We start from the raw sequence: 24,473 nt of genomic DNA on the forward strand, positions 1-24,473 counted from the left end.
TCTAAACCGGTGTAGTATCACTTGGATTTTTTCCAGATACCTTTGCATCCGCTCGTCCTTGACCTCGAAGACGTCGTTCACCTGGTTTACGACCAAGAGCGAATCGCATTTTGCCTCGATGATTTCGGCCCCCATACTCCGGGCCAATTCCAAACCTGCAATCATGGCCTCATACTCCGCTTCATTGTTAGTCAATTTAGCAGTTCTAATAGACTGTCGAATGGCGTCCCCGGTCGAGGTTCTAAGGACGATTCCTAGCCCGAAACCTTTGAGGTTCGAGGATCCATCCGTATGTAGCGACCAAATTCCCGAGGCCTCTCCCGAGGTTAGCAGAAGTTCTTTGTCAACCTCGGGGACCATGGCCGGGGCGAAATCCGCCACAAAATTGGCCAAGATCTGGGACTTGATGGATGTTCTAGGTTTGTATTCAATATCATACCCGCTAATTTCTACGGCCCATTTAATGAGTCTACCCGATAATTCCGGTTTGTGCATAATGTTTTTTAGGGGATAAGTAGTCACTACACATGTCGAGTGGCATTGAAACTAGGGCTTGAGTTTTCTAGAAGCGCTTACCAATGCCAATGCCAATTTTTCCAAGTGGGGATAACGGGTTTCCGCATCCCCCAAAGACCTACTTACATAATAAATAGGAAATTGCGTACCTGATTCTTCTCGGACCAAAACACCACTTACCGCTATCTCGGAAACGGCAAGCTAGAGAAAAAGCTGCTCGTCCGCTTTTGGCGTGTGCAACAGCGGTGGGCTAGACAGGTATCTTTTTAATTCTTGTAAAGCTTTTTGACACTCCGGTGTCCAAACGAAGTCGTTCTTCTTCCTTAGCAAGGAGAAGAAGCGGTGACTTTTGTCCGAGGACCTCGATATGAAACGGCCCAGCGCCGCTACCCTTCCGGTGAGCCGCTGCACTCCTTTGACGTCGTTCACTACCTCGATATCCTTGATGGCCTTGATCTTGTCTGGGTTGATTTTAATACCCCGGTTTGACACCATGAAACCCAAAAATTTACCGGACCGGACGCCGAAGGCACATTTATTTGGGTTGAGCTTCATGTTATACTTGCGGAGCACATCGAAGGTTTCCAGCAAATGCTTTAAATGGTCCTCTGTTTCCAGGGACTTAACAACCATGTCGTCAATATAAACTTCTATTATTTTCCCTATTTGTTCTTCGAACATTCCGTTAACTAGGCATTGGTAAGTTGCACCCGTATTTTTTAGTCCAAAAGGCATGACATTATAACAGTAAGTCCCATATCGGGTAATAAAGGATGTTTTCTCCTAATCCTCCGGGTGCATCCGAATTTGGTTATACCCGGAGTAAGCATCGAGAAAACTTAACATCTCATGCCCGGCCGTCGCATCGATCATTCTATCGATGTGGGGCAACGGAAATGAATCATTCGGGCATGCCTTGTTTAAATCCTTGTAATCAACACACATTCGAAATTTATTACCTTTCTTTGGCACTACTACTACGTTAGCTAGCCAGTCCGGGTACTTTACCTCCCGGATAGAACCTATTTTTAAAAGCTTTGTTACCTCGTAATTTACGAAAGCGTGTTTCACTTCCGCCATGGGCTTTCTCTTCTACTTCACCGGGGGAAACTTCCCGTCTAAGCTGAGCTTGTGAGTTGCTACTTCCGGTGGTATACCTATCATATCTATATGGGACCATGCGAAGCAATCTCCATTAGCTTGAAGAAATTCAATTAACTTGCTCCTGAGATCCGAGGTTAACCCCGTGCCCAGGTATACCTTTCTGTCCAGTAGATATTCGAATAAGATGATCTGCTCCAGCTCCTCTACAGTCGACTTGGTTGCATCCGAGTCATCCGGCATGACGAATGATCTAGGTACGTCGAAAACATCATCTTCATACTCCGGGTCCAATCCCGAGTGCTTTGATTGCTATTTGATATTCGGTTCTCCGATTGGATCTTTTTCCTTGTGATCCGATTTTCCGGGCTTCGGGGTCGCCTCCTCGACCGCGAACATTTCTCTTGCAGCGAGTTGTTCACCTCGGATTGTTTTTATTCCCTCCGGGGTCGGAAATTTTAGCAGCTGATGTAATGTTGAGGGCACAACCCTCATGTTATATATCCAAGGTCTACCCAGTAATGCATTGTACTTCATGTCTCCTTCGATTACATAGAACACCGTCTGCTGGATAGTGCCGTCGATGTTCACCGGCAACGAGATCTCCCCGTTTGTGGTTTCGCTCGCCATGTTGAACCCGCTGAGTACCCGGGCTACCGGTATGATCTGATCGAGTAGCCCTAGATGTTCGACCACTCTCCACCGGATGATGTTGGCCGAGCTACCTGGGTCAATCAAAATACGTTTAACCTGAGTTTTAAACATAAGTACAGAAATTACCAATGCATCATTGTGCCGTTGAATGATGCCTTCGGCATCCTCGTTGCTGAAAGAGATAGAACCCTCGGATAAATAACCCCGGCTGCGTTTTTCACGAACAACTGAAACCTTGGCCCGTTTCATCACTGGCCCTCGAGAGGCATCGGTACCCCCAACTATCATGTTGATTATATGCTGGGGTTCTACTGGCTCGGCCCTTTTATGAGTCTCCCTTTCCTTGTAATGAGTTTTGGCTCGTTCACTCAGCAATTCTCGGAGATGACCATTCTTCAGCAACCAGGCTACCTCCTCTCTTAGCTGGCGACAAACCTCGGTTTTGTGACCATGGGTTCCATGGTATTCACACACCATACTCGGGTCCCGCTGGCCCGGGTCCGACCTCAGATTTCTCCGACCTAAAGCTTGGCTCGGGCTATCCCTTGATTTCTCCGACCTAAAGCTTGGCTTTTCCGAATGGGAGTATGGCCTATACCTTTCCCTCGACGATTCGTCCTTCGTTTCGTAACCCTTCCTTGGTCTCTCAAAACCCTTGTTCACATTAATTGGCCCCGGGGGAAGCTCGAATTGATCATCCTCCACCCGTATCTTTGACTCGTATCTGTTGTGGACATCAGCCCATGTCACAGCCTCGTACTCCAGCAGGCTCTCCTTCAATTTGAACAAAGCCTTCGAGCTCTGAACATTGAGCCACGTCGTGAAAGCTTGTGCGGCCCATTCTTCGGGAACCGGAGGGAGCTCCATTCGTTTCCTTTGGAACCGGTTGACGAATTCTCGGAGCAACTCATCGTCTCTTTGGGCTATACGGAAGATGTCCGTCTTGTAGGCCTGTACCTTTTTGGCACCGGCGTGAGCTTTTACGAAGGCATCGGCGAGCATTTCGAAAGAAGTGATCGAATGCTTGGGCAGATGATCGTACCACGTCAATGCTCCTTTTGACAAAGTCTCCCCGAACTTTTTCAGCAGTACTGATTCAATTTCATCCTCCTCCATGTCATTGCCTTTTATAGCGCAGGTGTATGAGGTCACGTGCTCGTGCGGGTCCGTTGTGCCATCATATTTCTAGATATCCGGCATTTAAAACCTCTTTGGGATCAATTTCGGAGCTGCACTCGAAGGAAAAGGCCTTTGGATGTACCTCTTCGAATCCGGCCCCTTCAGTAAAGGCGGAGCCCCCGGGATTTGATCCACCCGAGAGTTGTATGTTTCCACCCTCTTTTCGGTTGAATCTACCCGCTTAGCCAAAGTTTCTAGCAATTTCAGAACCTCGGTGGAAGAACCAGCTCCGGACCCATTGCTTTCAACCATCCGTGCTTCATCCCTTCTGGTTTCAGCAACACCCTTCGTCTTATCCCGGGTCGTTTTATCTTTCCCACTTTGCAACTGGGCAATTGCGATTCCTTACTCGGTAATCGCTGCCCTCTGTTCCTGCAACATTTCAAAAATCAAACGTAAGTCAATATTATCATTCGGAATATCCGGTTCTTTCCGGCCATGTGTCCGGGACAAAGTAACTGAAACGTTGGTATTTAAAGGGTCAGTGGCCGGTTGGGCGGCATTCTCCTGATCCACGGTGTTTTGATGGTTGAGGCCCTCCCTCGAATTAACGGGGTTAGGGTCAGCGGGGTTTGGCAATCCTCGTGGACTGCTGCCTTCATTTTCGGCCACTATCTCGTTGTTGTTGACGTGACTAGATTGCCCACTGTTAGCCATTTAGTCCGTTTTTTCAAAGACGAACAGGAGATGTTTTTGATTTTGATGAATATGGTAGAGATCAAGATCGAAGACCACTATTATCCTAGCCCCACGGTGGGCGCCAAACTGTTTACCCTGAATTCGGATAATCAATTAAATTTGTGGGTGAGGTATAGGATATGTGGTCATGCCTTGAATCTATTTGATAGGGAAAAGAAATATATGAATATGCTATAAAGAAGCAACTGATGGTCGATGGTTCGGTATAGACTTGTATATATACTAATATGTGATTCTACTTGATTGAAGCAATGTAAGAGATGAACACGACAAGTGTGAATCGAAATCAGATATTTGAGAGAGAGAGTTCTATATATCTTTTGCTATTACAAGAGTTATTGATATCAAGGAGCCAACCCTCTAAAAGGAGGACAATGCCCCTTATTTATAGTATTGCCCCATGGGCTTCATACAACATGAAAAATAAAATAATAAAGAAAAAGCTCTGAGTTGGGTTAGGTTGGGTTAGGTTGACCGTACGATCTGACACCCGTACGATTGGCAGTTGAACATGGCAGGACGTTATCGACGCGTGGCAACCGCGCAACGGATCTCCCGGACCACCGGCCACGATTAAACGAACTAACGGCCTCGACCAAACGGACCAACGGCAACGACCAACCCGGTCATGGGGGAACCGGACCAAATGATGCCCTTCCTTTGCTTCGGTCCAAACATTCCTCCGGTTCAGAACGGGAGCCTTCGTGCACGTTCATGTTCCTTTCTTCCTTCGGTCCTTGGTCTCACCGGTTTAACATATATCCGATTTTTACCGTATACAACCTTCCTTTAGCGTAGATATCAAGTAATTTTATTCACTAAAGCTTGAAGATTCAAACAAAATTACCTAATATTTTACTTCACCCGAAACATCATAATTTTCAGTCTTGTTTATTGACTACTAGACCAATTAATACTTGACCCATTTTTGGGGTTTGCTTTTGGCAAAGAATACACATTTGTTGACCCATTTTTGGGGTTTGCTTTTGGCAAAGAATACACTTGCTAGCTCTGTTTTATGAAAACGACAATTCTAGGACCAGCCAACCCTTCAACATTTGGCAAACCTTGGATAGGAATAATTATTTAATCACACAGCAACGTAACGTAACGGAGTATTTTAGAATTGCGAGAACCAAACAATAATTACATGAGACTAAAAAACAAGTTTAATGTCAATTCAGTATCTTCTCACGAAATTAGTGAATCAAACAGAATTATCTTAATTGTAATAAGATATGATGAGCTAGTTTTCATAAATTTCAACGTGAATGTGACAACAACAATGATTACGCTTCAGTCTCAAACAAGTTAAGATCGATCGGCTATATCAATATTTACTAACCATGTTTCTCCATCCTAAAATGTGAATTGATCATGACTGATTCAATTAAGATATTAGTGTTTGTTCTACTATATAACATAGATCGTATTTTTTCCACTTATCAAATAGTCAAATTAAAAAGAAGAACTAATTTTACAATAAAATCTGAAAATTAATGTGCTATTACCGTCATCTTATATGTATATGAATACAAATATTTTGAAAAAAGACTAGCGCTCACTGACCACTTTTCGATCACATCTTTGAAGCATAACAACTGTTTTAGTGTTCCACACTTATAAATTTCACAAGTAAAACTCAGACCACATTATGAGTTTCACTTATAACATTTAAGATTTTAGGATAATGACGTACTATTTTTTTAATCACAGGAGTTGAAAAGAGGCTATTTGTTAAAAAAAAAAAAAAAAAAAATTTTGACGTGCCTAACGCTGTTCCAGAATGAGTGACACTTTGAAGAATGTCATTGGCTTGGAAGTCCTTTTCCTACTTTTCCCTTTATCTTAAATGATGTTTGAAATCATAGTCTCTGAACTGCACAACTTGCAAACTAGAATAGAGAAGAGGGGGAAAAAAAAGAGATGGGGAATTCAGTAATAATATCAGTGTTATTGATAATTGTTTGCTGCTTAGAAGTTGGATTAAACACACTGAACAAAGCAGCTACAAACAAAGGAATGAGCAATTTTGTCTTTGTTCTTTATTCTAATGCCTTGGCCTTACTTATCCTTGTTCCTTCCACATTCATCTATCACAGGTTAATTCTGTCTACTAATTAGTTTTATCAGTTTTTCAGTTTCTTGAGTTTTTACAAAATTAAACGTTTTTTTTTCCATTGCATATGCAGAATAAAGCCATGTGGTATGCTCTCATTTCCTATTCTGTGTAGAATCTTTCTTCTTGCTCTTCTCGGGTAATTATAAAAACTTATGGTCTTTTTATATACGATTTTCTTGGAATTATGATTCTTCATCTAAATGGTTTTTTTGGTCTTAATTGGGTGACCAAATAAAGCTGTTCTGGGCAAACTTTGTTGTATGTGGGGATACAGTATAGTTCACCAACTCTAGCTTCTGCCATAGTAGATCTTGTTCCAGCTTTCACTTTCATAGTTGCTGTCATTCTTGGGTATGCAACTCTTTCTTTTTGCTCCTGCAATTTTCTGTTACGGTATTCAGTTTTCAAATTAATTTCGCTTATGATCAGGAAGTTTATTCAATATAACAGTAAAGTCACAAAATTATTTTTTGTCACGCTAAAGTAATTGAATTTTGTTTTTATAACAGTAAGTCACTAAAGTTTACCTGCTTTAATAGTAGAATACAAAATTACTTTTTGCCACATTAAAGTAACTAAACTTTGCTCATGATAACAGTAAAGTCACTAAAAATTTTACCCATTGTAACGATAAAACCTTTGTATAAGGTGGTTTTACTATTACAGTGGGTAAAGTTTGTGACTTTAATGCAACAAATTAATAATTTTGTGACTTTATCGTTATAGTTGAGGGCACATTAATAATATTATAGTACGTATAGTACGTAAAGTTCAGTTACTTTAATACTATAAAATAATAATTTTGTGACTTTATTGATAAAACCTATAGGAGATAAAATTCAGTGATCATAACTGGAATTAACGCTTCAAAGATCCTTTGATTCTCTAAGTTTTTTCAATTGTAAGAAGTTATGTCACAAACTTAGTTCTTGAACAATAGTCGGTTTTTCAATTATTAGGATGGAAAAGTTAGCATTGAAAGCAAAGAGCAGTCTGGCAAAGTCTATTGGAACAATGATACTGATAACAGGAGCATTTGTGATGACATTTTACAAAGGACCTGCAATCTTTTCTCATGAATCAGTAGTGTATAATAGAAATATTGATCAGCCCCTTTTGACAACACATGAATCAAATTGGATCATTGGAAGTTCACTCCTTACAACTGCTAGCTTCTTGGCTGGTCTGCTTTACATAGTTCAGGTACCCCTTGCCTTCATTTTGTTGTCCATTTCACTTCTTTCTGCTCGGATCCTTCAAAAATCCCGAAATGTGTGTCGGATCCTCCAAGAATGAATAATACTCCCTCCTTCCCAAATTAATAATCACTTTAGCTCAAAATAATTTTCACTTTAGGAATTCAAGACTAAACTTCGCAATTATTTCCAACTATACCCTTAATGGCACAGTATTTAAGAAGAAGAAATCAATCTAGTTTTATTAAATAGGGGCAACTTAGTAAAATATACCTTGTATTTATTGTTTTTCTTAATGGGTGTGAAATGAGCTAATTAAAGCGATAGTTAAAGTGGGACCGAGGGAGTAGTTGAAACATCCAACATAGATGCAACGGCATTTTTGGAGGATTCGAGCAACATAAAGACTGACTAGTTTGAGATTAAAGAGAAGTTAATTGATTAACTCACTAATATATGTTTCACTCCACACATATGCATTTTAGAAAATATGTTAAGGAAGATTGAAGAATTCAATAACAGGATATAGCTGAAAAGTAAGATAAAGTGGTGTAAAGTAAAGACAGAAAATTTTAAGCTGCAATTTCCCTTTTATTTTGTAACTATTATTTTCTTAAAAAGAGTTATCCTTCTTTAGTTTATCAAGTTGTTCCTTAGTAAAAGTCTACTAAATTCTGCTTCTGTTATTTATTAATGATTTTAGGCATGGATAATGAAGGACTATCCAGAGGAGTTGATGGTAACTGTGATTGCTTGTGGCTTTGTGACTATGTTGTCAGCTGTGGTTGCTTTTATAGCAGAAAAGGATCCAAATGCTTGGAAGATCAGACCAGATATAAAGTTGCTAACCATCTGTTACTCAGTAAGTATCAAGAATGAGCAATTTTGGCTAGGAAAAAACTTATAATTGTCTTGTAATTAGTACTAAGATTAATGAATTGAGGCAATTTTGACAGGGGATTTTGATGGTTAGTGCTAGAAGTTTGGTCCAAACGTGGGCTGTCAAGAAAAAAGGGCCTGTATTTGTGGCAATGTTTATGCCTCTTGGTATGGTTGTTGCAGTTCTAATGGGGGTTGCCTTTCTTCATGACATTGTTTATATTGGAAGGTGAGTTTAAGTTCTTTGCACTGCACAATGATGTTACTTATACAGTAATTACAGATAAAATTTCTATAATGAGCATTAATTGGTAACCTTATATGATATGTTAATTCAACTATGTTGATCGCGTAGCATATATATAACTTAAATTCATAGTACTATTTAGGTAAATACTTACCACACCGGGTGTTTACACCAAATCGATGCAACTTACCCTAGCTAAGAGACTTAATGGAGTGAATGTATACATTAATTAACCATGGTTAAGTGATAGTAGTGTATATTCAAACACATGTCATCCATCCATTCTTGTGGTGTAAACATCCACAATTAAGTTTTTACCATTTTCCTCCGACGACGACGAAACTTCAATTCTTTTGTTTTAAGTTAAATTATTTTAGAACAGAGAAAAGAAAAAGAAATGAGAATAAACTCAATCTTAAATTGGTTTGTGAAATTATTTATGGGGTTGCATGAATCAGAATTCACTTATTAGGACAGACAATAATAAAGAAACAAAAAAGTGAAGTATATATATGAGTTTTAAGTAAATAAAGTGATGAAATTGTATTGATTGCAGTGTAATTGGAGCAAGCATCATAACATTGGGATTTTATGCTGTCATGTGGGGAAAGGCTTGTGAAGAAAGAGTCATCCAGATTTCAGAAACAAGCTTTAATCAGAACCAACAGAGATTGCCACTTCTGTGCAATAAAAATGACAATGTTTAGAAATTTTGATGGCTGTATATAAAACCTAAGTTGCAATAAAGGGGTTATAAATCTACTTCCTCTATGTTAATTGAAGTCTCTTAGGCCGATTTTTCTTCATAGCGAACATTCAACATGAACTTTGTAAGTTTCAAATTAATATGCATATTAGAACTTGTTTTCCTAGAAAAAAATATTTTGATCAATTAAATATGAAAATTTTGAAAAATAATTTCTCAACCGGATCAAACACACCTGAAGTGTTACTCCATTATCTATTACTTAAGGTTGGGTCAGTGACGTTCCGTATCTTATAAAGATTTCTACATCTGTGCCAAATATATGTAGTTGATTTAGGTGCTCTAGCCAAAACCAATACTATTTTGGCTATTACCTTCTCCACTAATATGTTCTTATACGCAGAAATGCCTCTGTTATACATCTGATTTTAATGGTATATTTTATTTGTTCTTCGCCGCTTTTAGTTGTGGGTTTGGGTTGTGGCGTTTACTTACTAGTCCCACTAGGAATAGTACTGACTAGAGTTATAGGTGGTGGGTAGGCTGGAAGGTTGCTTCATCTAAGGTCCCGTTTGGACATGGTTTGAAATCATGGTTAGAAATCAGGTTTGGACATGCAATTTGGATATTTTAAGGAGTATTTTCTCTTATAGACATAAAAACTCCACAAGTTGTGAAAACTATCAAAACATTCTCAATTCTTATACAATCTTACGAAATGAGCAAGTCATAGTTCATAACAAAATTAATACGCTAATTCATAACAATTGGCTCAAAATTAATACTAAAAGACCTTTCTAAAAATACAACATCAATTGATCAAATTTTAGTTCAATAAATAAAATTGGTAGACATATATAAATTAAAAGGTTGGTAGACATAAATAAAATTTGGTGGAAGTTAATGAGATTGGTAAATGATTGATGGGGGTAATTGTTAAAAATATCTACCAACTTATGGGTATTGTTTTACAAAATATAAACTTATGGGTTAAATTTTATATTTAAAAAAGTTGAAACCATGGTTTCAAACCATGATTGAAAACGCATGTCGAAACGCTGGTTTGAAACCATGGTTTGAAAATTGATGGCCAAACGCCTACTAAGTAAGTTTAGGGGATTGAAGATCGTATTCCCCATGCACTACTAAAAAATCACTATTTTCTCATTGAATTTCTCACTGAAAAATGTTCAGTGGAATTTTCCACTAAATGTCTGTAAGAAAAATCTAATTAATAGTTTCTTTTCACACAGAAATATTAGGAAATTCTCCAGTGTTTCAATGGGAATCTGTTTCCCACAATTTGTTTTCTTAGTGAGCTGGTTCGGTTGGTAAATCATGTTTTATAGAGCAAATTTGTCACTGAATATTGATGAGAAAAACCTATATTTCTAGTACTGGTGCATTAGACACATAACTTACCAAATTAATCAGTTGTGACACAGATGGGAATGCATGATGCCTCTAATGATAGGGTCGAGTTTGATAAGTCAACTGCCTACTCAATAGTCTTTACAAATCCATATAATTACGACACGAGATGAACCTTAATTATATTTGGTAAATTAAAATTTGACCTTAGGCGTAAAAGGGACTCCTATATATTAGAGTCTTCTTTTATTTTTTAAGTGAAGCGGATCAAAACAGTCAGTAACAAGCGGAATGGGATAGTAGTTCCGAAAGGTCGATCCCTTTATTAACTGCAGTGGTGTTCATTATCGTAATAAATAGTCGATTAGGAGAACTTTTATTTCAATATATAGACGCTACCAAGTATGCGAAGAAACATCTAATAATGTGAAAAATAAAAAGGAAAGCCAACATCGCTGTTATCTTAGTAACTTTCTCAACGTCAAATTTTCCAAGTCCAAACGAAAACTAAAATTCAGACATTGGTGTTTCTTAAAGTGATTTATTTACTCCAGAACCAGAATCTCTTTTACCTTGGGAACGAAGTGATGTAATAGTAAAATAGATCAACAAGAAAATCAATAAAATAATTAAAAAGAACAGAGAATAAATGGAGATTAGTACTCCGTTCCTAGTGATGAAACACATTTGAAATATGGTACATTAGATATTATTAACACCCTGTGATCTGTCTCGCTTTGACTATAATATTAAAAAACACAGTACACATATCGACGTAAATAAAATAAAACAAGAAAGTAGGTAAGAAACTAAATTTTTAATCATGTAGACCATCGACAAGTTGATTGAAGCTAACAAAAACAAACCAAAAAATGCACTAAAAAAGTCAATAAAAAAATTGTGCCAATGTTCTTATCAATACGTTCAACCAGCGAGCCAAGAACTGTATTCATTTATTCTTTCAAGAAAAACCAATTGGTCCTTACTGTGACAGTGTGGGCCGAATCCAATCACGTGTTCACAAATTCCACAGAAATCAGAATCATATCTTATTGTAGTATACTATATATATATGCCAAAATATAAATAAAGTTTAAACTCACAGTATCTAAATTTTGAATTCGTTTTAGTTACCGGATAGCTTCACATACATTCATATGTAAAGCATCAAATATCATAGTTGATGGTCATTTAGCGAGAGGTAAAGAAAATGAAGATGGAAAGTGCACTTCCATTTGTAGCAATGGTAATTCAGCAGTTAGCACAGGTTGGATTAATGGTAGCATCTAAAGCTGTTACCTCAGCTGGGCTTACTACCTTCACCTTTACATTCTACTCAAGTGCCCTTTCAACTCTCATTCTTATTCCACTTTCCTTCTTGGTCCACAGGTATATATCATCTTGTCTTCCTTTTTGCTTATAGTATTAGTACAACAACATACCAAGTGTAATCGCATAAGTGAGGTTTGAGAGAGTTATGTGTACGTAGACCTTATCCCTCCTTGGGAGATAGAGAGATTGCTTTCAATAGACCCTCTCGGCTCAAGGAGCTTACATTATCAGCCAATTCATTTAATATGTTTTGGTTTCCACCCGGCATTCAATATGTCGCCGAATTCTCACTATAGAAAGTCTATTAGAGGAGAAAGACAGTCTTTCCATACTCAAGACTCAAACTCGAAACATCTTATTAACGGTGTAGGAATCGTATTTTTTACCAAAATCCTCGGTGGTATTTGTCAAAGAATTCATTTTTGTAGAAAGCAAATTCTTCATTTAACATCTCAACTAGAGTTATGATCTATTGAGCACCTTATGTGGTTGGATATCTGCTTATTCAATAAAATTTCAAAATTTTAATCAATATTGAATTTTAGTAGGCACATTTTGGATAAATATTGAGTGTTTAATAGGCACATTTTGGATAAATGTCCGAATGACCAATAAGTCGGGCCTCAGTTTAAGTGTCTTTTTTTTTTGTTGGATTTGCAGATCTGCTCTTCCACCTCTTTGGCCCACTTTTCTCCATGGATTTTTCTTGCTTGGCCTAATGGGGTATGTAAATTAATTTGTGGCTCAAGTCAGCAATTAATTAATTCTAATCTAATTCTAATAGAAGAAATGACTATTAATGGTGCAATATTGTAGTTTCTTGATGCAAGTGCTTACATTGCAAGGACTTGTATATTCCTCTTCATTGCTTTCCTCAGCAATACTCCAACTAATTCCAGGTTTCACCTTCATTCTTGCCGTTATTCTCAGGTTTAAAATTCACCTTTCTCCTAACTAATAATTTGTACTCCCTCAGTTTCAATCTGTGTGACACTTTTTTTTAGTCTGTCCAGAAAGAATATCATCTTTCTGTAATTAGAAATAACTTAACTTTAAATTTCCCCTTGTACCCCTAATAAAATGACTTATAGTCACACAAATGTCTGAGGTTTGTTTTAACTACAAATTTCAAAAGTCTTCTTTTTATTCTTAAATTTTGTACCTAGTCAAACAGTGCCACATAAATTGAACGCTAGGAGTATTAAACTTGTCAAAATTATATATACATATTTTGATTTTGTGCTCTTCACTAATTTTTTTTAGGATGGAAACCTTTGAGTACAAGAGTTTGAGCACAGTGACTAAAACTATTGGTACCTTGGTATCAATAATAGGTGCACTTGTTGCAACTCTATATAAAGGTCCTGATGTTTTTCAAAGACCATTGAGTTCAATATTAGCAACTCCTCATTCTCTCAACCAATCTTTTGCTTGGGTCATTGGAGGGCTGCTTACAATGATTAGCTCTCTAATTGCTTCCGTATTTATCATTTCACAGGTAATTAGAATTGTCAATAAATGTTTTTCCACCTTTTTAGACTTGTTTGGTATGATGAAAGTCCTTTTTTCATGATAGATAATATTTTCCGGTGTTTGGTTAGTGAGTGAAAAAATATTTTTTGAAAAAGCAAATATTATATTACCAAATGGGATATATAATGTTCATTGAAATTTTTGAGCATAAAAGATTGATATTGATATTTAAGTATTGGTTGGAGCAAGTGATATGAAATTACGAGTAATATTTAAGATATTCATAAGAAAAAATATTTTCGTTCATACGTGAAGAAAGTCATTTTCTCTGTTATGGTGAAATTGTGTTCATTTACGTAACCAAATACTGAAAGAAAAATTTTCTAGAGCAATTATGATCTGGAAATCGGCCAGGGACAAGTGTTCGAACCTATTTATCATGACATAGCCTTGAGGCTCTCAACGGACCTTTTAACCTACCACTTCTTACACCCTAAAGAAGCAGGGACACCTAGTATCTTTAGACTAACCTAGCTCCTCCGTAACATTTTTCTAAAGAATGACATCGTCGGACCAAACGCATAAAAAATCAATGAGAAGATAAAGTGAAATGACCAATTTTCATTTGTTTCATGTTTTGCAGGCATTTATCCTTAGGAAGTACCCAGCAGAGCTTATTGTAATGCTATTTTATAGCTGTGGTGTTACATTTCTATGTGTTTCTTTCTCTTTAGCTACTGAAAGAGACTTGAGTTCCTGGATCATAAACTCTCGGAGCGCAATACTGGCTCTCATGTACTCGGTAACTAATTAGGAATGCTTATTTGTAGACTGTAGATAGCAATGGATGATCTGACAGTATAATTTTTTTTAACAATAACAGTGTTAAAACTTAAACTCGTTTTTATTATTTTTTTTCTCTTGAAAAACTTCTCTTTTTTTGGTTAGTGCAGGCCGTGTTTGGAAATGTATTCCAAGTGAGTATAAACTCATGGTGTGTGAAGAAAAGAGGACCACTCTTTGTTGTCATGTTTCATCCACTTGGTGTTGTGTTTGCAATGGCTGCCAGCTTATTCATGGGTGAAACTATCCATGTTGGAAGGTAAATCACACATGTTTAATACTATTTCCTTCATGTTTTACTCTTTTTGTGGCATTTTGTGAGTCTTTTCTAGTGACTCAGTCATGTTGAATAATTACCTTCTTTTTAAAATTATATTTGTTTGACTTATGGACCTTTAGACTATACAAAGGAAAAAATTGATGAGAAAATAATAGATCACGATCTAAAAGTTTGAAGATTAAGAGGACATTCTAATTTATTTATCAAACCCAAGAGCTATAGTTACATTTTTAAAGCTAGGGATAAAATCTAAATGGTGAACTAAAATAGACACATTTGCGTCAATCAGCCAGATAAATCATTGACCATCTTGTACATGATTGTGGTGCAGTTTGGTCGGGTCAGCCATAATTGTACTTGGATTTTACTCGGTGGTATGGGGAAAAGCTAAAGAATGGAAAATGGAAGAGAAGAGGTTGTCACCAAACAGCAACAATATGCCACTATTACAAGACACAGCTGATGATCCTGAGGTTAATCTTTGAAGGCTCACACTTTGCTAGTGGGCCTAACGGAAGATTTGTGCACTTTCTTCCCTATTTTGTGCAGGTCTTTAATTTTTGTCCCTCAATGCAAATAACTTTTCGGGGGAAGAAGTTTATATTTTTGCATCATAATATCCCGACAAATCATGTCCCTCGCTCTTAAAGAACTTATATCCCGTTAGGCATAAGTTTAATATGATCCCGATAAATCATGTCCCTCACTCTTAAAGAACTTATATCCCGCTAGGCATAAGTTTAATTTTGAAGGACAAAACTAAAAACCAGCCATTTGAAGGGAAACCGTGCAATTTGTTTGGGTTGGTTTGATTCCATCATGCGCCGCTACACTACAAAAATTGCATCTGTATGGAGTACAAAAAAAATCTATTATACGGATTTCATTCGATTCTTTTTTTTTTTTTTTTTTTTTTGCGCGGATTGTCTTTCAAAGGTGTTGGTCTTTAATTTTTGTCCCTCAAATTATTAGTCTTTAATTTTTGCTTTTCGCTTAAAAAAGATCGAAAATACTCCGAAGTTCTGGGTGTAAACCCTTGCTCAGTAAAAAAAAAAAAAATCGCAAAGCAAAGCTTCGCGAAAATTTAGTTATGTCTTGCGAAATTTCGCAAGACATTTTTTTTTTTTTACTTTGCTAGGATTCTACAGAAGTTAGTTAAGTCTTAAGACCTAACTTTTGCCCGAATAAGTATAATTTGCTACGAAATTTTGTCTTGCTAATTTTTTTTATACTCTGCTGGGGTTCGAACCTAAAATCTCCGGGTATTTTCGATCACTTAAAGTGCCGAAGGGCAAATATTAAAAACCGGCAATTTGAGGGACAAAAATTAAAGATCATCCCCGAATAAGGGCATTTGTGAGAATGACCCTATTCGATTTGTTATTCTTTGGCTGAATTGGGCTTGTTTAGTTCATGCCATCTCCTAGCTTTCGCTAAGGATTGAGGTTTGGTTCTATGCCCGCGCCACACAGGAAAATTAAGTGGATATGAGAATTTAACTGAGTAGGAATAAATATGACTTTTTTTACAGTCCTAAAGTTGGATGACTAGTGCAAATATGTTGAAAAAGTATAACGAAAGACAAATATAGTTTATTTGTGAGACTATACAGGCAAATCTGATCCTATTCCGTTTTAACAAACATGTCAATGACTATTTTCGTATTTAGTATTTTTGTCTAAGCATCAAACATTCTATGCTTAAAAATTTGTGAAATTGATATTAATAAGCCATCCACCCAAATAATATTCAGCAAATGTAAATTAACGTATAACATACATAATAATATATACATTTTATATATTTGGCTAGCGATGGTAATTATTTTTTGCCGACCAGCAAAGTGTAACCTGTCTTTAACCCAAACGTGAAATGAATCGAGTTTACAGCTCGATGGATATTTGTCTAGTAAATATTGCCAAATCGTTTTTAGTATTATTTCTAACACAAGCTTCTTTTTTTCAAAATTTCGAACAAAACTTTAGTAATCAAATATTGTACGCTTTTTTTTTTTTTTTTTTTTTGTTATTTTCTTATTCCTGAAAATAATTGTCGTAGTCTTTAAGAACGTTTAATTGCCGAACCCACCAATAATTGCCATGGGAAAATTGATTCCTTCCTCGTCAATGATTAAAGGCCTTTAAGCAGACTGTGTCAACAACCTAATTTAATTATTTTTATTTGTTTTCTGACGCAATAAATTGACAATAAGAAAATGATAATATAGAATAATTTTCAACTGTCCCGCACCAATATTATCTTTTCTTCTCTTGTACCCCATTATATTGTGTCGTGCACTCTTAATAAGGTTATTAATATTTGGTTGAAATTGCAAAAAAATATTTAAGTTAGAAGCTGAAAACTAGTATAAGTTTTATTTGGAGTTGGACATGAATTTCATTTGAAAACAAAAATTTTAAAAATTATTATTTCACTTGAAATATGTCAAAGCGTCCCACATCAGTTGATCGAGTGATCTTTTTATATGGCTTGGACAATCCTATCCATTGAACTAGCTTTTGAGTTTGAGTTAGGTCTAAAATTTCATTTGTTTAATAAAATAGTTGTCAAACAAGATTTTGCAAATATTGATGACCAGACGTCAACTTGCAAAACAAGACTTTAGTAATAAAAAACACAAAAGAAAGACAAAACCCTGCTAATCACCTTCAACTAATTAACATAACCAGAAATTAAACTCCAACTCAAAGAAATTAGACATTCAGTAGAGGTTGAAAAAAATGGGAATAAGGGTGGGATCATCATGGAAGGAGATGTTGATGCCTTCTATGGGAATGGTGCTTGCAATATTAGCCATAGTTACAACAATGATTGTCAGCAAATTGGCTATGTCTAAAGGCCTTAGCAGTTTCATCATTGTTGTCTACTCAAATGCTGCTGCTACTCTCATCCTTTTCCCTGCTTGCATCTTCATCTATGTAGCCAGGTTCTCTTTCATTCATTGATCTACTCTGCTTGTCCACATTTAAAGTTTTCTGTAACTGCTGGGAATCCTTATTTATTTCATGTAACTAGAATTCTTGTTGTATTGATTGGAGTAAATTACCACCGACGGTTGTTATAATGTTATGTAATGGTAAGTACTCATGATGTATTCATCTTTAATCAGAGATCTCAGGTTCAAGTCATAGATATGAAACCGCCTTTGGTAAAGACCACTTGATTTATTATCCAAAGTGAGACTTTTCAGCGTGAATTTGAATTAGTCAGGTCCCAAAACAAGTACTAAACACAAAATGAGAAACAAAAAACAAAAATTGAAGTAAATTAATTGTGTCTTTGATTTGTTGAGTGTCTCGCATTGGTTGATAAAGCAATTAGTTTTCTTTTTATATGCCCTTTACCTACAAAGTAGAATTTTTTGGCGTGAATCCAAATTAATCGAGCCCTAAAACATGTACTAACATCGGGTCGAAATCAAAAAAAATTAGAGGAAGTTAAGGTGTCTTTGTTAGGTGTAACTTTATAAGTTCATGAAATAATTAGTTTTGTTATATAGTCTCGGGCAGTTCTTTTAGCTTTAGGTATTAAAAGTTAAGTCTAAGATTCACTTTTTTAGTACCGTATCAAAGCCAAATTCATCCTTATCATTATTTATCCAATATTGAGCCCTCACAGCATCAAATGTTCAATCTTAATTGTTTGATAGAGCAAATGTTCATTTTCCTAACAGGCTAATATAATTTTCCTTTGTATGTAGATCAGGGAGCCGGCCATTGACCTTCTCTGTGATTTGGAGAATCCTTCTACTTGCTTTAAACGGGTAATTGGTATTAATTAGAACCAATGTTTCTTTATTCAATTCACTCATAATAGAAGGGATCGTTAATTAAGATCAGAATCTTGTACTTCTTTAATCTTTTAACTAAAAGCTAAGTAATTTAATTTATTAAAGAGTAATTAATCTTATTCTTTGATGTTTAGATGCTTTGGCCAGATATGTGATTATGTTGGTATAAGTTATAGCTCTCCAACACTTGCCACAGCCATGCTCAGTCTTATTCCAGGTTTTACTTTCATCCTAGCCATTACTTTCAGGTATAGTTGTAGTATACTCTCTACGCTTTGTCAAGTTTAGTTTCTCTCGTCTTTTTTCTTTTTTCCTACCAAATATGAAAAAAAAAAAAAATCATGTACACTTTCATGTTAAACTGTTACTCTCGTTGTTTCAATTTTATGTGAATCTATTTGATTGAGGACATTCTTGAAGGTTTTGTCGCTATAAGTTTTAAAATTTATGGTATTAAACGTGTCAAAAAAAAAATATGTTGCTATAAAAGCTTGTGATTAAGAATAAAATAGAAAGCTTAAATTAATTATTCTTCAATTGACAAAAAGTCAATTTTCCCGAACTAAAATGATAAAATTATCACCTAAACTGAAACAAAGAGCGTACATATTGTATCTGAAGTAATAGAAGAGGATCTGAAAACTTAAAAAAATACATCATCACAAGTGTTTGTAGATAGTCTGGTCGAAAAGTAAATGCAATCGGGATAATATTTGTTTAAATTTCTTGATTAGTAAGGCTTGGTAAAATTCGCCTAACCTGTTCAAATAACTCACTCATTTAGTAACTCTACCAATTTTAATCCGTCCATTGAATAAACTGAATAGATATATTGATTGCCATTTCATAGGATGGAAGTGATAAATTGGAGAAGTTGGGAGTAGCTATGCCAAAGCCTTTGGCACTGCTGTTTCAATATCAGGCGCATTTATTTTAACATTTTATAGGGGCCCTCAAATCATTAACCAACACCTAACTTCTGCTTTCTCATCTCAACAAAACTGGATTCTTGGAGGAGTTATACTTGCTTGTGAGTCTCTGTCTACTTCACTATGGTACATTATTCAGGTCTGATTTGATCTATAACAATTTCAAACTCTATTAGGTCCTTAATAATTGAATGTGTTTGGCATACTGAGAGTCATTTTTTGAAATAATGAATTTTAAAAATTATATTTGGTTGAGGAGTGGCGAATATTTCTCAGATAACATATCTATAAGAGATTTATAATGATATTTGCAAATCGAGTATTGTTTTGATAAAAGCTTTTGAATGTTAATATTGATATTAATATTAAGTGTTATTGACATAGTGATATGAACTTAAGAGTTGAGATAATTGTGAAAGAAAGTGAGCAAAATGATTTTTTTTCCCTTTTGGAAATGCTTTTTTTTTTTTTTTTTTACAAAAAAAAATATTATTTCTAAAAAACAAAACACAAGAAAGTGACTTGATTTCTAAAAGACTGAAAGCCATTTTCCCAAAAATAAATTTAATCATACCAAACACATTCAATATGGATTTGGGGTATGTTTTGATTAACCACGATATTTTATTTATTTCTTTTTCTATGGTGTTTCAGGCTTCAATTCTTAAGATATACCAAGAAGATATTATGATAGTGTGTTTGTACTGCTTCTTCGTGACCATCATATCTGCATTGATATCCCTAGTGGTGGAGAGAAATCCAATTGCTTGGACGCTATATCCAGACATTCGTCTCATCGCTATACTCTATTCGGTAGGAACAATAAAAACTCCTTTATTTTTCTTTCTATATTTAACCTACGAATAGAAAACAAGAAAGGGATATCGACATCTATATATAGAAGGATTCGAATCGATATTGGTATACTTTTTTTCCCATCAATTAATAGGTTTAGCAACTAAAGCCAAAACAACTTGGCATTGTAGAGCCATATCCAACTATAACTAACAAAATAATAAGACTCAATATTTTCTTCCTGATTTCAGGCTTCAAAATACATATCCCTTAGAAATAGCAAGACATCCATTATTCCATATACATATAAAAAAAAAAATTAAAGAAACAAAAAAAAAACAGAGAGCTCTGTTTGAAGAAAAGTTAACGACGAGAATTTGATTTAGCCATTGAAAAACAAACAAAAACTCTACCAACTGAGTATCAATTTGTAAATCCCAGAATCAATAATTATAAGGTTTCGTCCAGGAAAATTACAATTAACGCATCCAACTTTGTTTGTTTTGGTTGTTGGATTGAACAACTATAGTGGGTACGGTTGGAATTGGCCGGAGACACCTGGATGATGCTATATTCCAAATTTGAGGAAGACTATAGGTGATTTGGACTGGTTTAGAGTAAAAAATCAAACTTAAAACGTCACTACAATGTGTGATATCTCATTGTATATCATGAATATCATTATATATCACCCATACATATATTCATGGACGTCACTACGACACATGTATATCATGTATCATATCATGTATATCCGCGTATATATCAAATAGATCTCATGGATATGCACATATATACATGATATACATGAGATAAACAAATATATAGTGTGATATACATTGTAATATACATGGGATACAATAAGGATACACAAATGGTCATCTTTAACCTCAAGTTTTCAATTTGAAATTCAGCTTAAATCGTCTTCAAACACTCCAAACTTGATATTCCAGTTCCTTAAGATGTTTCCAACAAAACTCTATATCACCCAATTAAATCGCAATCCTTAGCTACATGAATAGATGAATATTTGACAAGCTTCTTCGATGCATGCCTCCATCCCATTTTTAATTCGAATTTTCACGAAACAACTCTGAGAAATTCTCCCACTACAATATCTGAAAATTGTACAACTACTTTTACGGATGAAGTTTCAGGTTATAAAATACCAATCTTTTAGCCTGAAACATATCCATGGGCCCCTGTGTGTCAATTTTTATTAACTTGGGTTTGTTTGTGCTGTTTAGCGAACCAACTTATCATACAGTGTCAAATTTTCAAAAAAAAAAAAAGAAGGAGGAGGAGGAGGTAAACTTCTTTTTTTTTTTTTTTTTTTTTTGCATGGATTTTCCTTCATTTGGGTGGTCTTTAATTTTTGCCCTTCAAATTGGTGGTCTTTAATTTTTGTGATTCAAATTGCCCTTCGCCTAATATCCCGAGGTTGTGAGTTCGAACCCCAACTTAGTATAAAAAAAAAAAAAAATTCACAAGGTAGAATTTTATAAATCTGTCCATGCAAGGCAGAAATTGCAAATGTGCAAATTCTACCTTTAAGGAACAAATTCTGCCCGAAGGAGATCACCATTTTGAGGGATAAAAATTAAAGACCACCCCCAGCGATGGGCAATCCTGCAAATTGCCCGGTAAACTTGTCTAATGGGCCTAAAAAAGCAATTGATGAGTGGTAAAGCCAACAAGGGTGACATTTGCATTTAGATTCACACTTACCATATTTAATTGGGAAAACAACATAAAATATTTATCCGCTCATGCTCTTTTCTAAACTAATTTCGCTTTTACCTAGTCGGTTGAAAATATTTATCCGAGTACCCTCTCACTCAAAACTCTTCCTTTATGATCTATGTCAGTATATTTATATACCATGATGGTATCATGGAGGATTAAGAGGAGTGTCTCATTGAAGCACTGAAGCAGTCCACCATGATACCATCTCAGCTTATGGTATATATCATGATGGTATCATGAAAGACTGAGGAGTTTCTCATTGAAGGATTGAAGTAATCCTCCATGATACCATCTCACTATAAGTATATAAGATGATGATATCATAGAGGTTTTTTTTAAAGAAAGTATGCTTTTTAAATAAATGAACATGGTTCTCTATGATGCCCTATTAGCATATTATATATATCATATGGGTTTCATAGAGGGCTGATGAGTGTTTTTAAAGAAATTAAAGAAGTCCTCTGTAATACCATCATACTATAAAGAAATAGGGTGATACCATGTTGGTATCATAATTTTGGGGGCATTTCGGATAAAAAATTTGGCGGCATAAAATAAGGGGAATATGAACGGATAATTATTTTGTTTTCAGGGGGAATCGACGTTCTTTCTCCTATTTAATTTGATCAAATTTTAACAAACGAGCTAGTAGAATGTAGGAACAATTATACGGTTACAACATATTGTATAGGAAGAAGAAGAGTATCATTAGATAAAGTCATCAATGGTTGACAACAGGAAATTTTGTTTTTTTAAGACAACAATTTACTTTAAAATTTGTGAATTCAGGGTATAATTGGTATAGCATTCAGGAGTTGCATGACAACATGGTGCCTCAAGAAGACAGATCCTCTCTTTGTTTCGATGTTCAAGCCTTTGGGCGTCGTTTTTGCTGTTGTCATTGGTACCTTTTGCTTCAAAGACGTTTTCTACATTGGAAGGTACTATTTCTTACACTCTTTTTTACCCTAAATATTAGTGATTTTGTCAAAATGAATTTATTTTAGAATGTTTTAAAAAAACATTTATTAATCCTTACCGCTCTAATGAATAGAGTGTAATTAAGTGAAAAGTTTAAGAGAGATAAGGGTATTTTAGATTCACACAATATTTTTATAATTAAAACTGTCGGATATCGGCCTTTTTAAGGGGTGTACAAACACCTTAAAAGTATATATGGATGAGAGGTAGTAATACGTGAATTATGAACTTGTAACAATAATCTTATTACTTATCCCTCTCTTCTATTTTATGTGCCACTACTTCCTTACTATAATTCATTGAAAATAAGAACATCACCATTCTAAATTTAGAAATTTAACTTTAAACTTCAAATTTAAACTTTAATGACATGCTATTATAGATGCAGAGATGTAATGGCATATTTAACATTACTAATTCCAAAAGTCTTTCGATCACTGTTTCAAATAATTTATATTCAGTAAAAAAACGTCACATAAATTAAAACGGAGGGGTTACTTTAACATTAGGGCGTGATATGTGTACTAATATGGACATTTCTTGCAGTTTGGTGGGATCAGTAACCACAGTTCTTGGGTTTTATGCTGTGATGTGGGGAAAAGCACAGGAAAAATACTGTGAGAGGAAGAACTCAGAAACACTTGGCGAAAATGTCCCTCTACTGCAAAATGAGGCCCAGCAAGTCTAATATTATATAAAGTAATTGTTATGTGAGTTTACTTTAAATAATCTGTGATCCATTTTTAACTTCTTTCATTTTCTTTTTATTATCGTGGTGACCGAGTTAGTTTTTTATGGGCACATCAATTAATTTCACGAGATATCTACTTCCTATCACCAACACAAGTACATAATCAATTCCTTTTGAGAAAAGGAATAATTGTATGCTATAAAGATAAATAGTGCTGTAAATATATATATGAAAAATTGGTAGATATGTATAGGTGAAAATACATTACATTTGTTTCAGGGGAAAATGAGATGAGAATCAATATTCAGATTTTAATATTGAGTGTACCATTACAGTTGTGTTCCACCAATATCCGCACACTACATATGTTCTGTAATGGTAATTAACCTTTCTATAGTTTAAAGAGAAAAAAATGGTAGTAAGATTATATTGTTCTTTTTTCTAAATTCATATTTTAAATCTTTTTCAACACCTAATTTGACCAAAACTAAAATTCAAATGTTGGTGTTTCTAAAGTGATCTAACTCTATAACAATATTTTTTTTCATTTAATCTAGTAGTGTCATAACCTTTGAAAAGAAGTGAGTATAAGATGATCAGTGACACATAGTCCAGGAACACTAAATAACATTCTTTTCCTCTCCAAAAAATACAGTGGAAATATTTTATCCTAGTAACTAATATTAAAAAAAAAAACAATAAAGAGAAAAGTGTTATGAAATTATGAATGTCCATTTCTCAAATATAATGCTCCTTCCACCATGTTAATGGCTCTCCCATTTTCTTCCACCATTTCATATATTAAATACATATGTATCTCTATAAATAGAGGCATAAATTTTCATATGAGATACACTTATAACACATTTTGGAAGAATAGTAAAAATCTCTCCTCTTTTGTCATTCTATTTCTATGGTTTTC

General features: G+C 35.2%; 1 protein-coding gene and 1 pseudogene across 1 annotated transcript; both read left to right on the plus strand.

Moving 5' to 3' along the window:
• Nucleotides 1-6,013: 6,013 nt before the first annotated feature.
• LOC132641387 (WAT1-related protein At3g28050-like) lies at nucleotides 6,014-9,355 on the plus strand. The gene is made up of 7 exons (XM_060358365.1): nucleotides 6,014-6,251; nucleotides 6,342-6,407; nucleotides 6,509-6,622; nucleotides 7,231-7,474; nucleotides 8,171-8,329; nucleotides 8,424-8,575; nucleotides 9,150-9,355. Exons 1-7 carry the CDS (start codon nucleotides 6,076-6,078, stop codon nucleotides 9,298-9,300), a joined length of 1,062 nt encoding a protein of 353 aa, XP_060214348.1. The 5' UTR covers nucleotides 6,014-6,075; the 3' UTR covers nucleotides 9,301-9,355.
• Nucleotides 9,356-11,760: 2,405 nt separating this feature from the next.
• LOC132639738 (uncharacterized) lies at nucleotides 11,761-23,782 on the plus strand (annotated as a pseudogene).
• Nucleotides 23,783-24,473: the final 691 nt, after the last annotated feature.

Source organism: Lycium barbarum, chromosome 5 (assembly GCF_019175385.1).
Source record: "Lycium barbarum isolate Lr01 chromosome 5, ASM1917538v2, whole genome shotgun sequence".
Lineage (NCBI taxonomy): Eukaryota > Viridiplantae > Streptophyta > Magnoliopsida > Solanales > Solanaceae > Lycium > Lycium barbarum.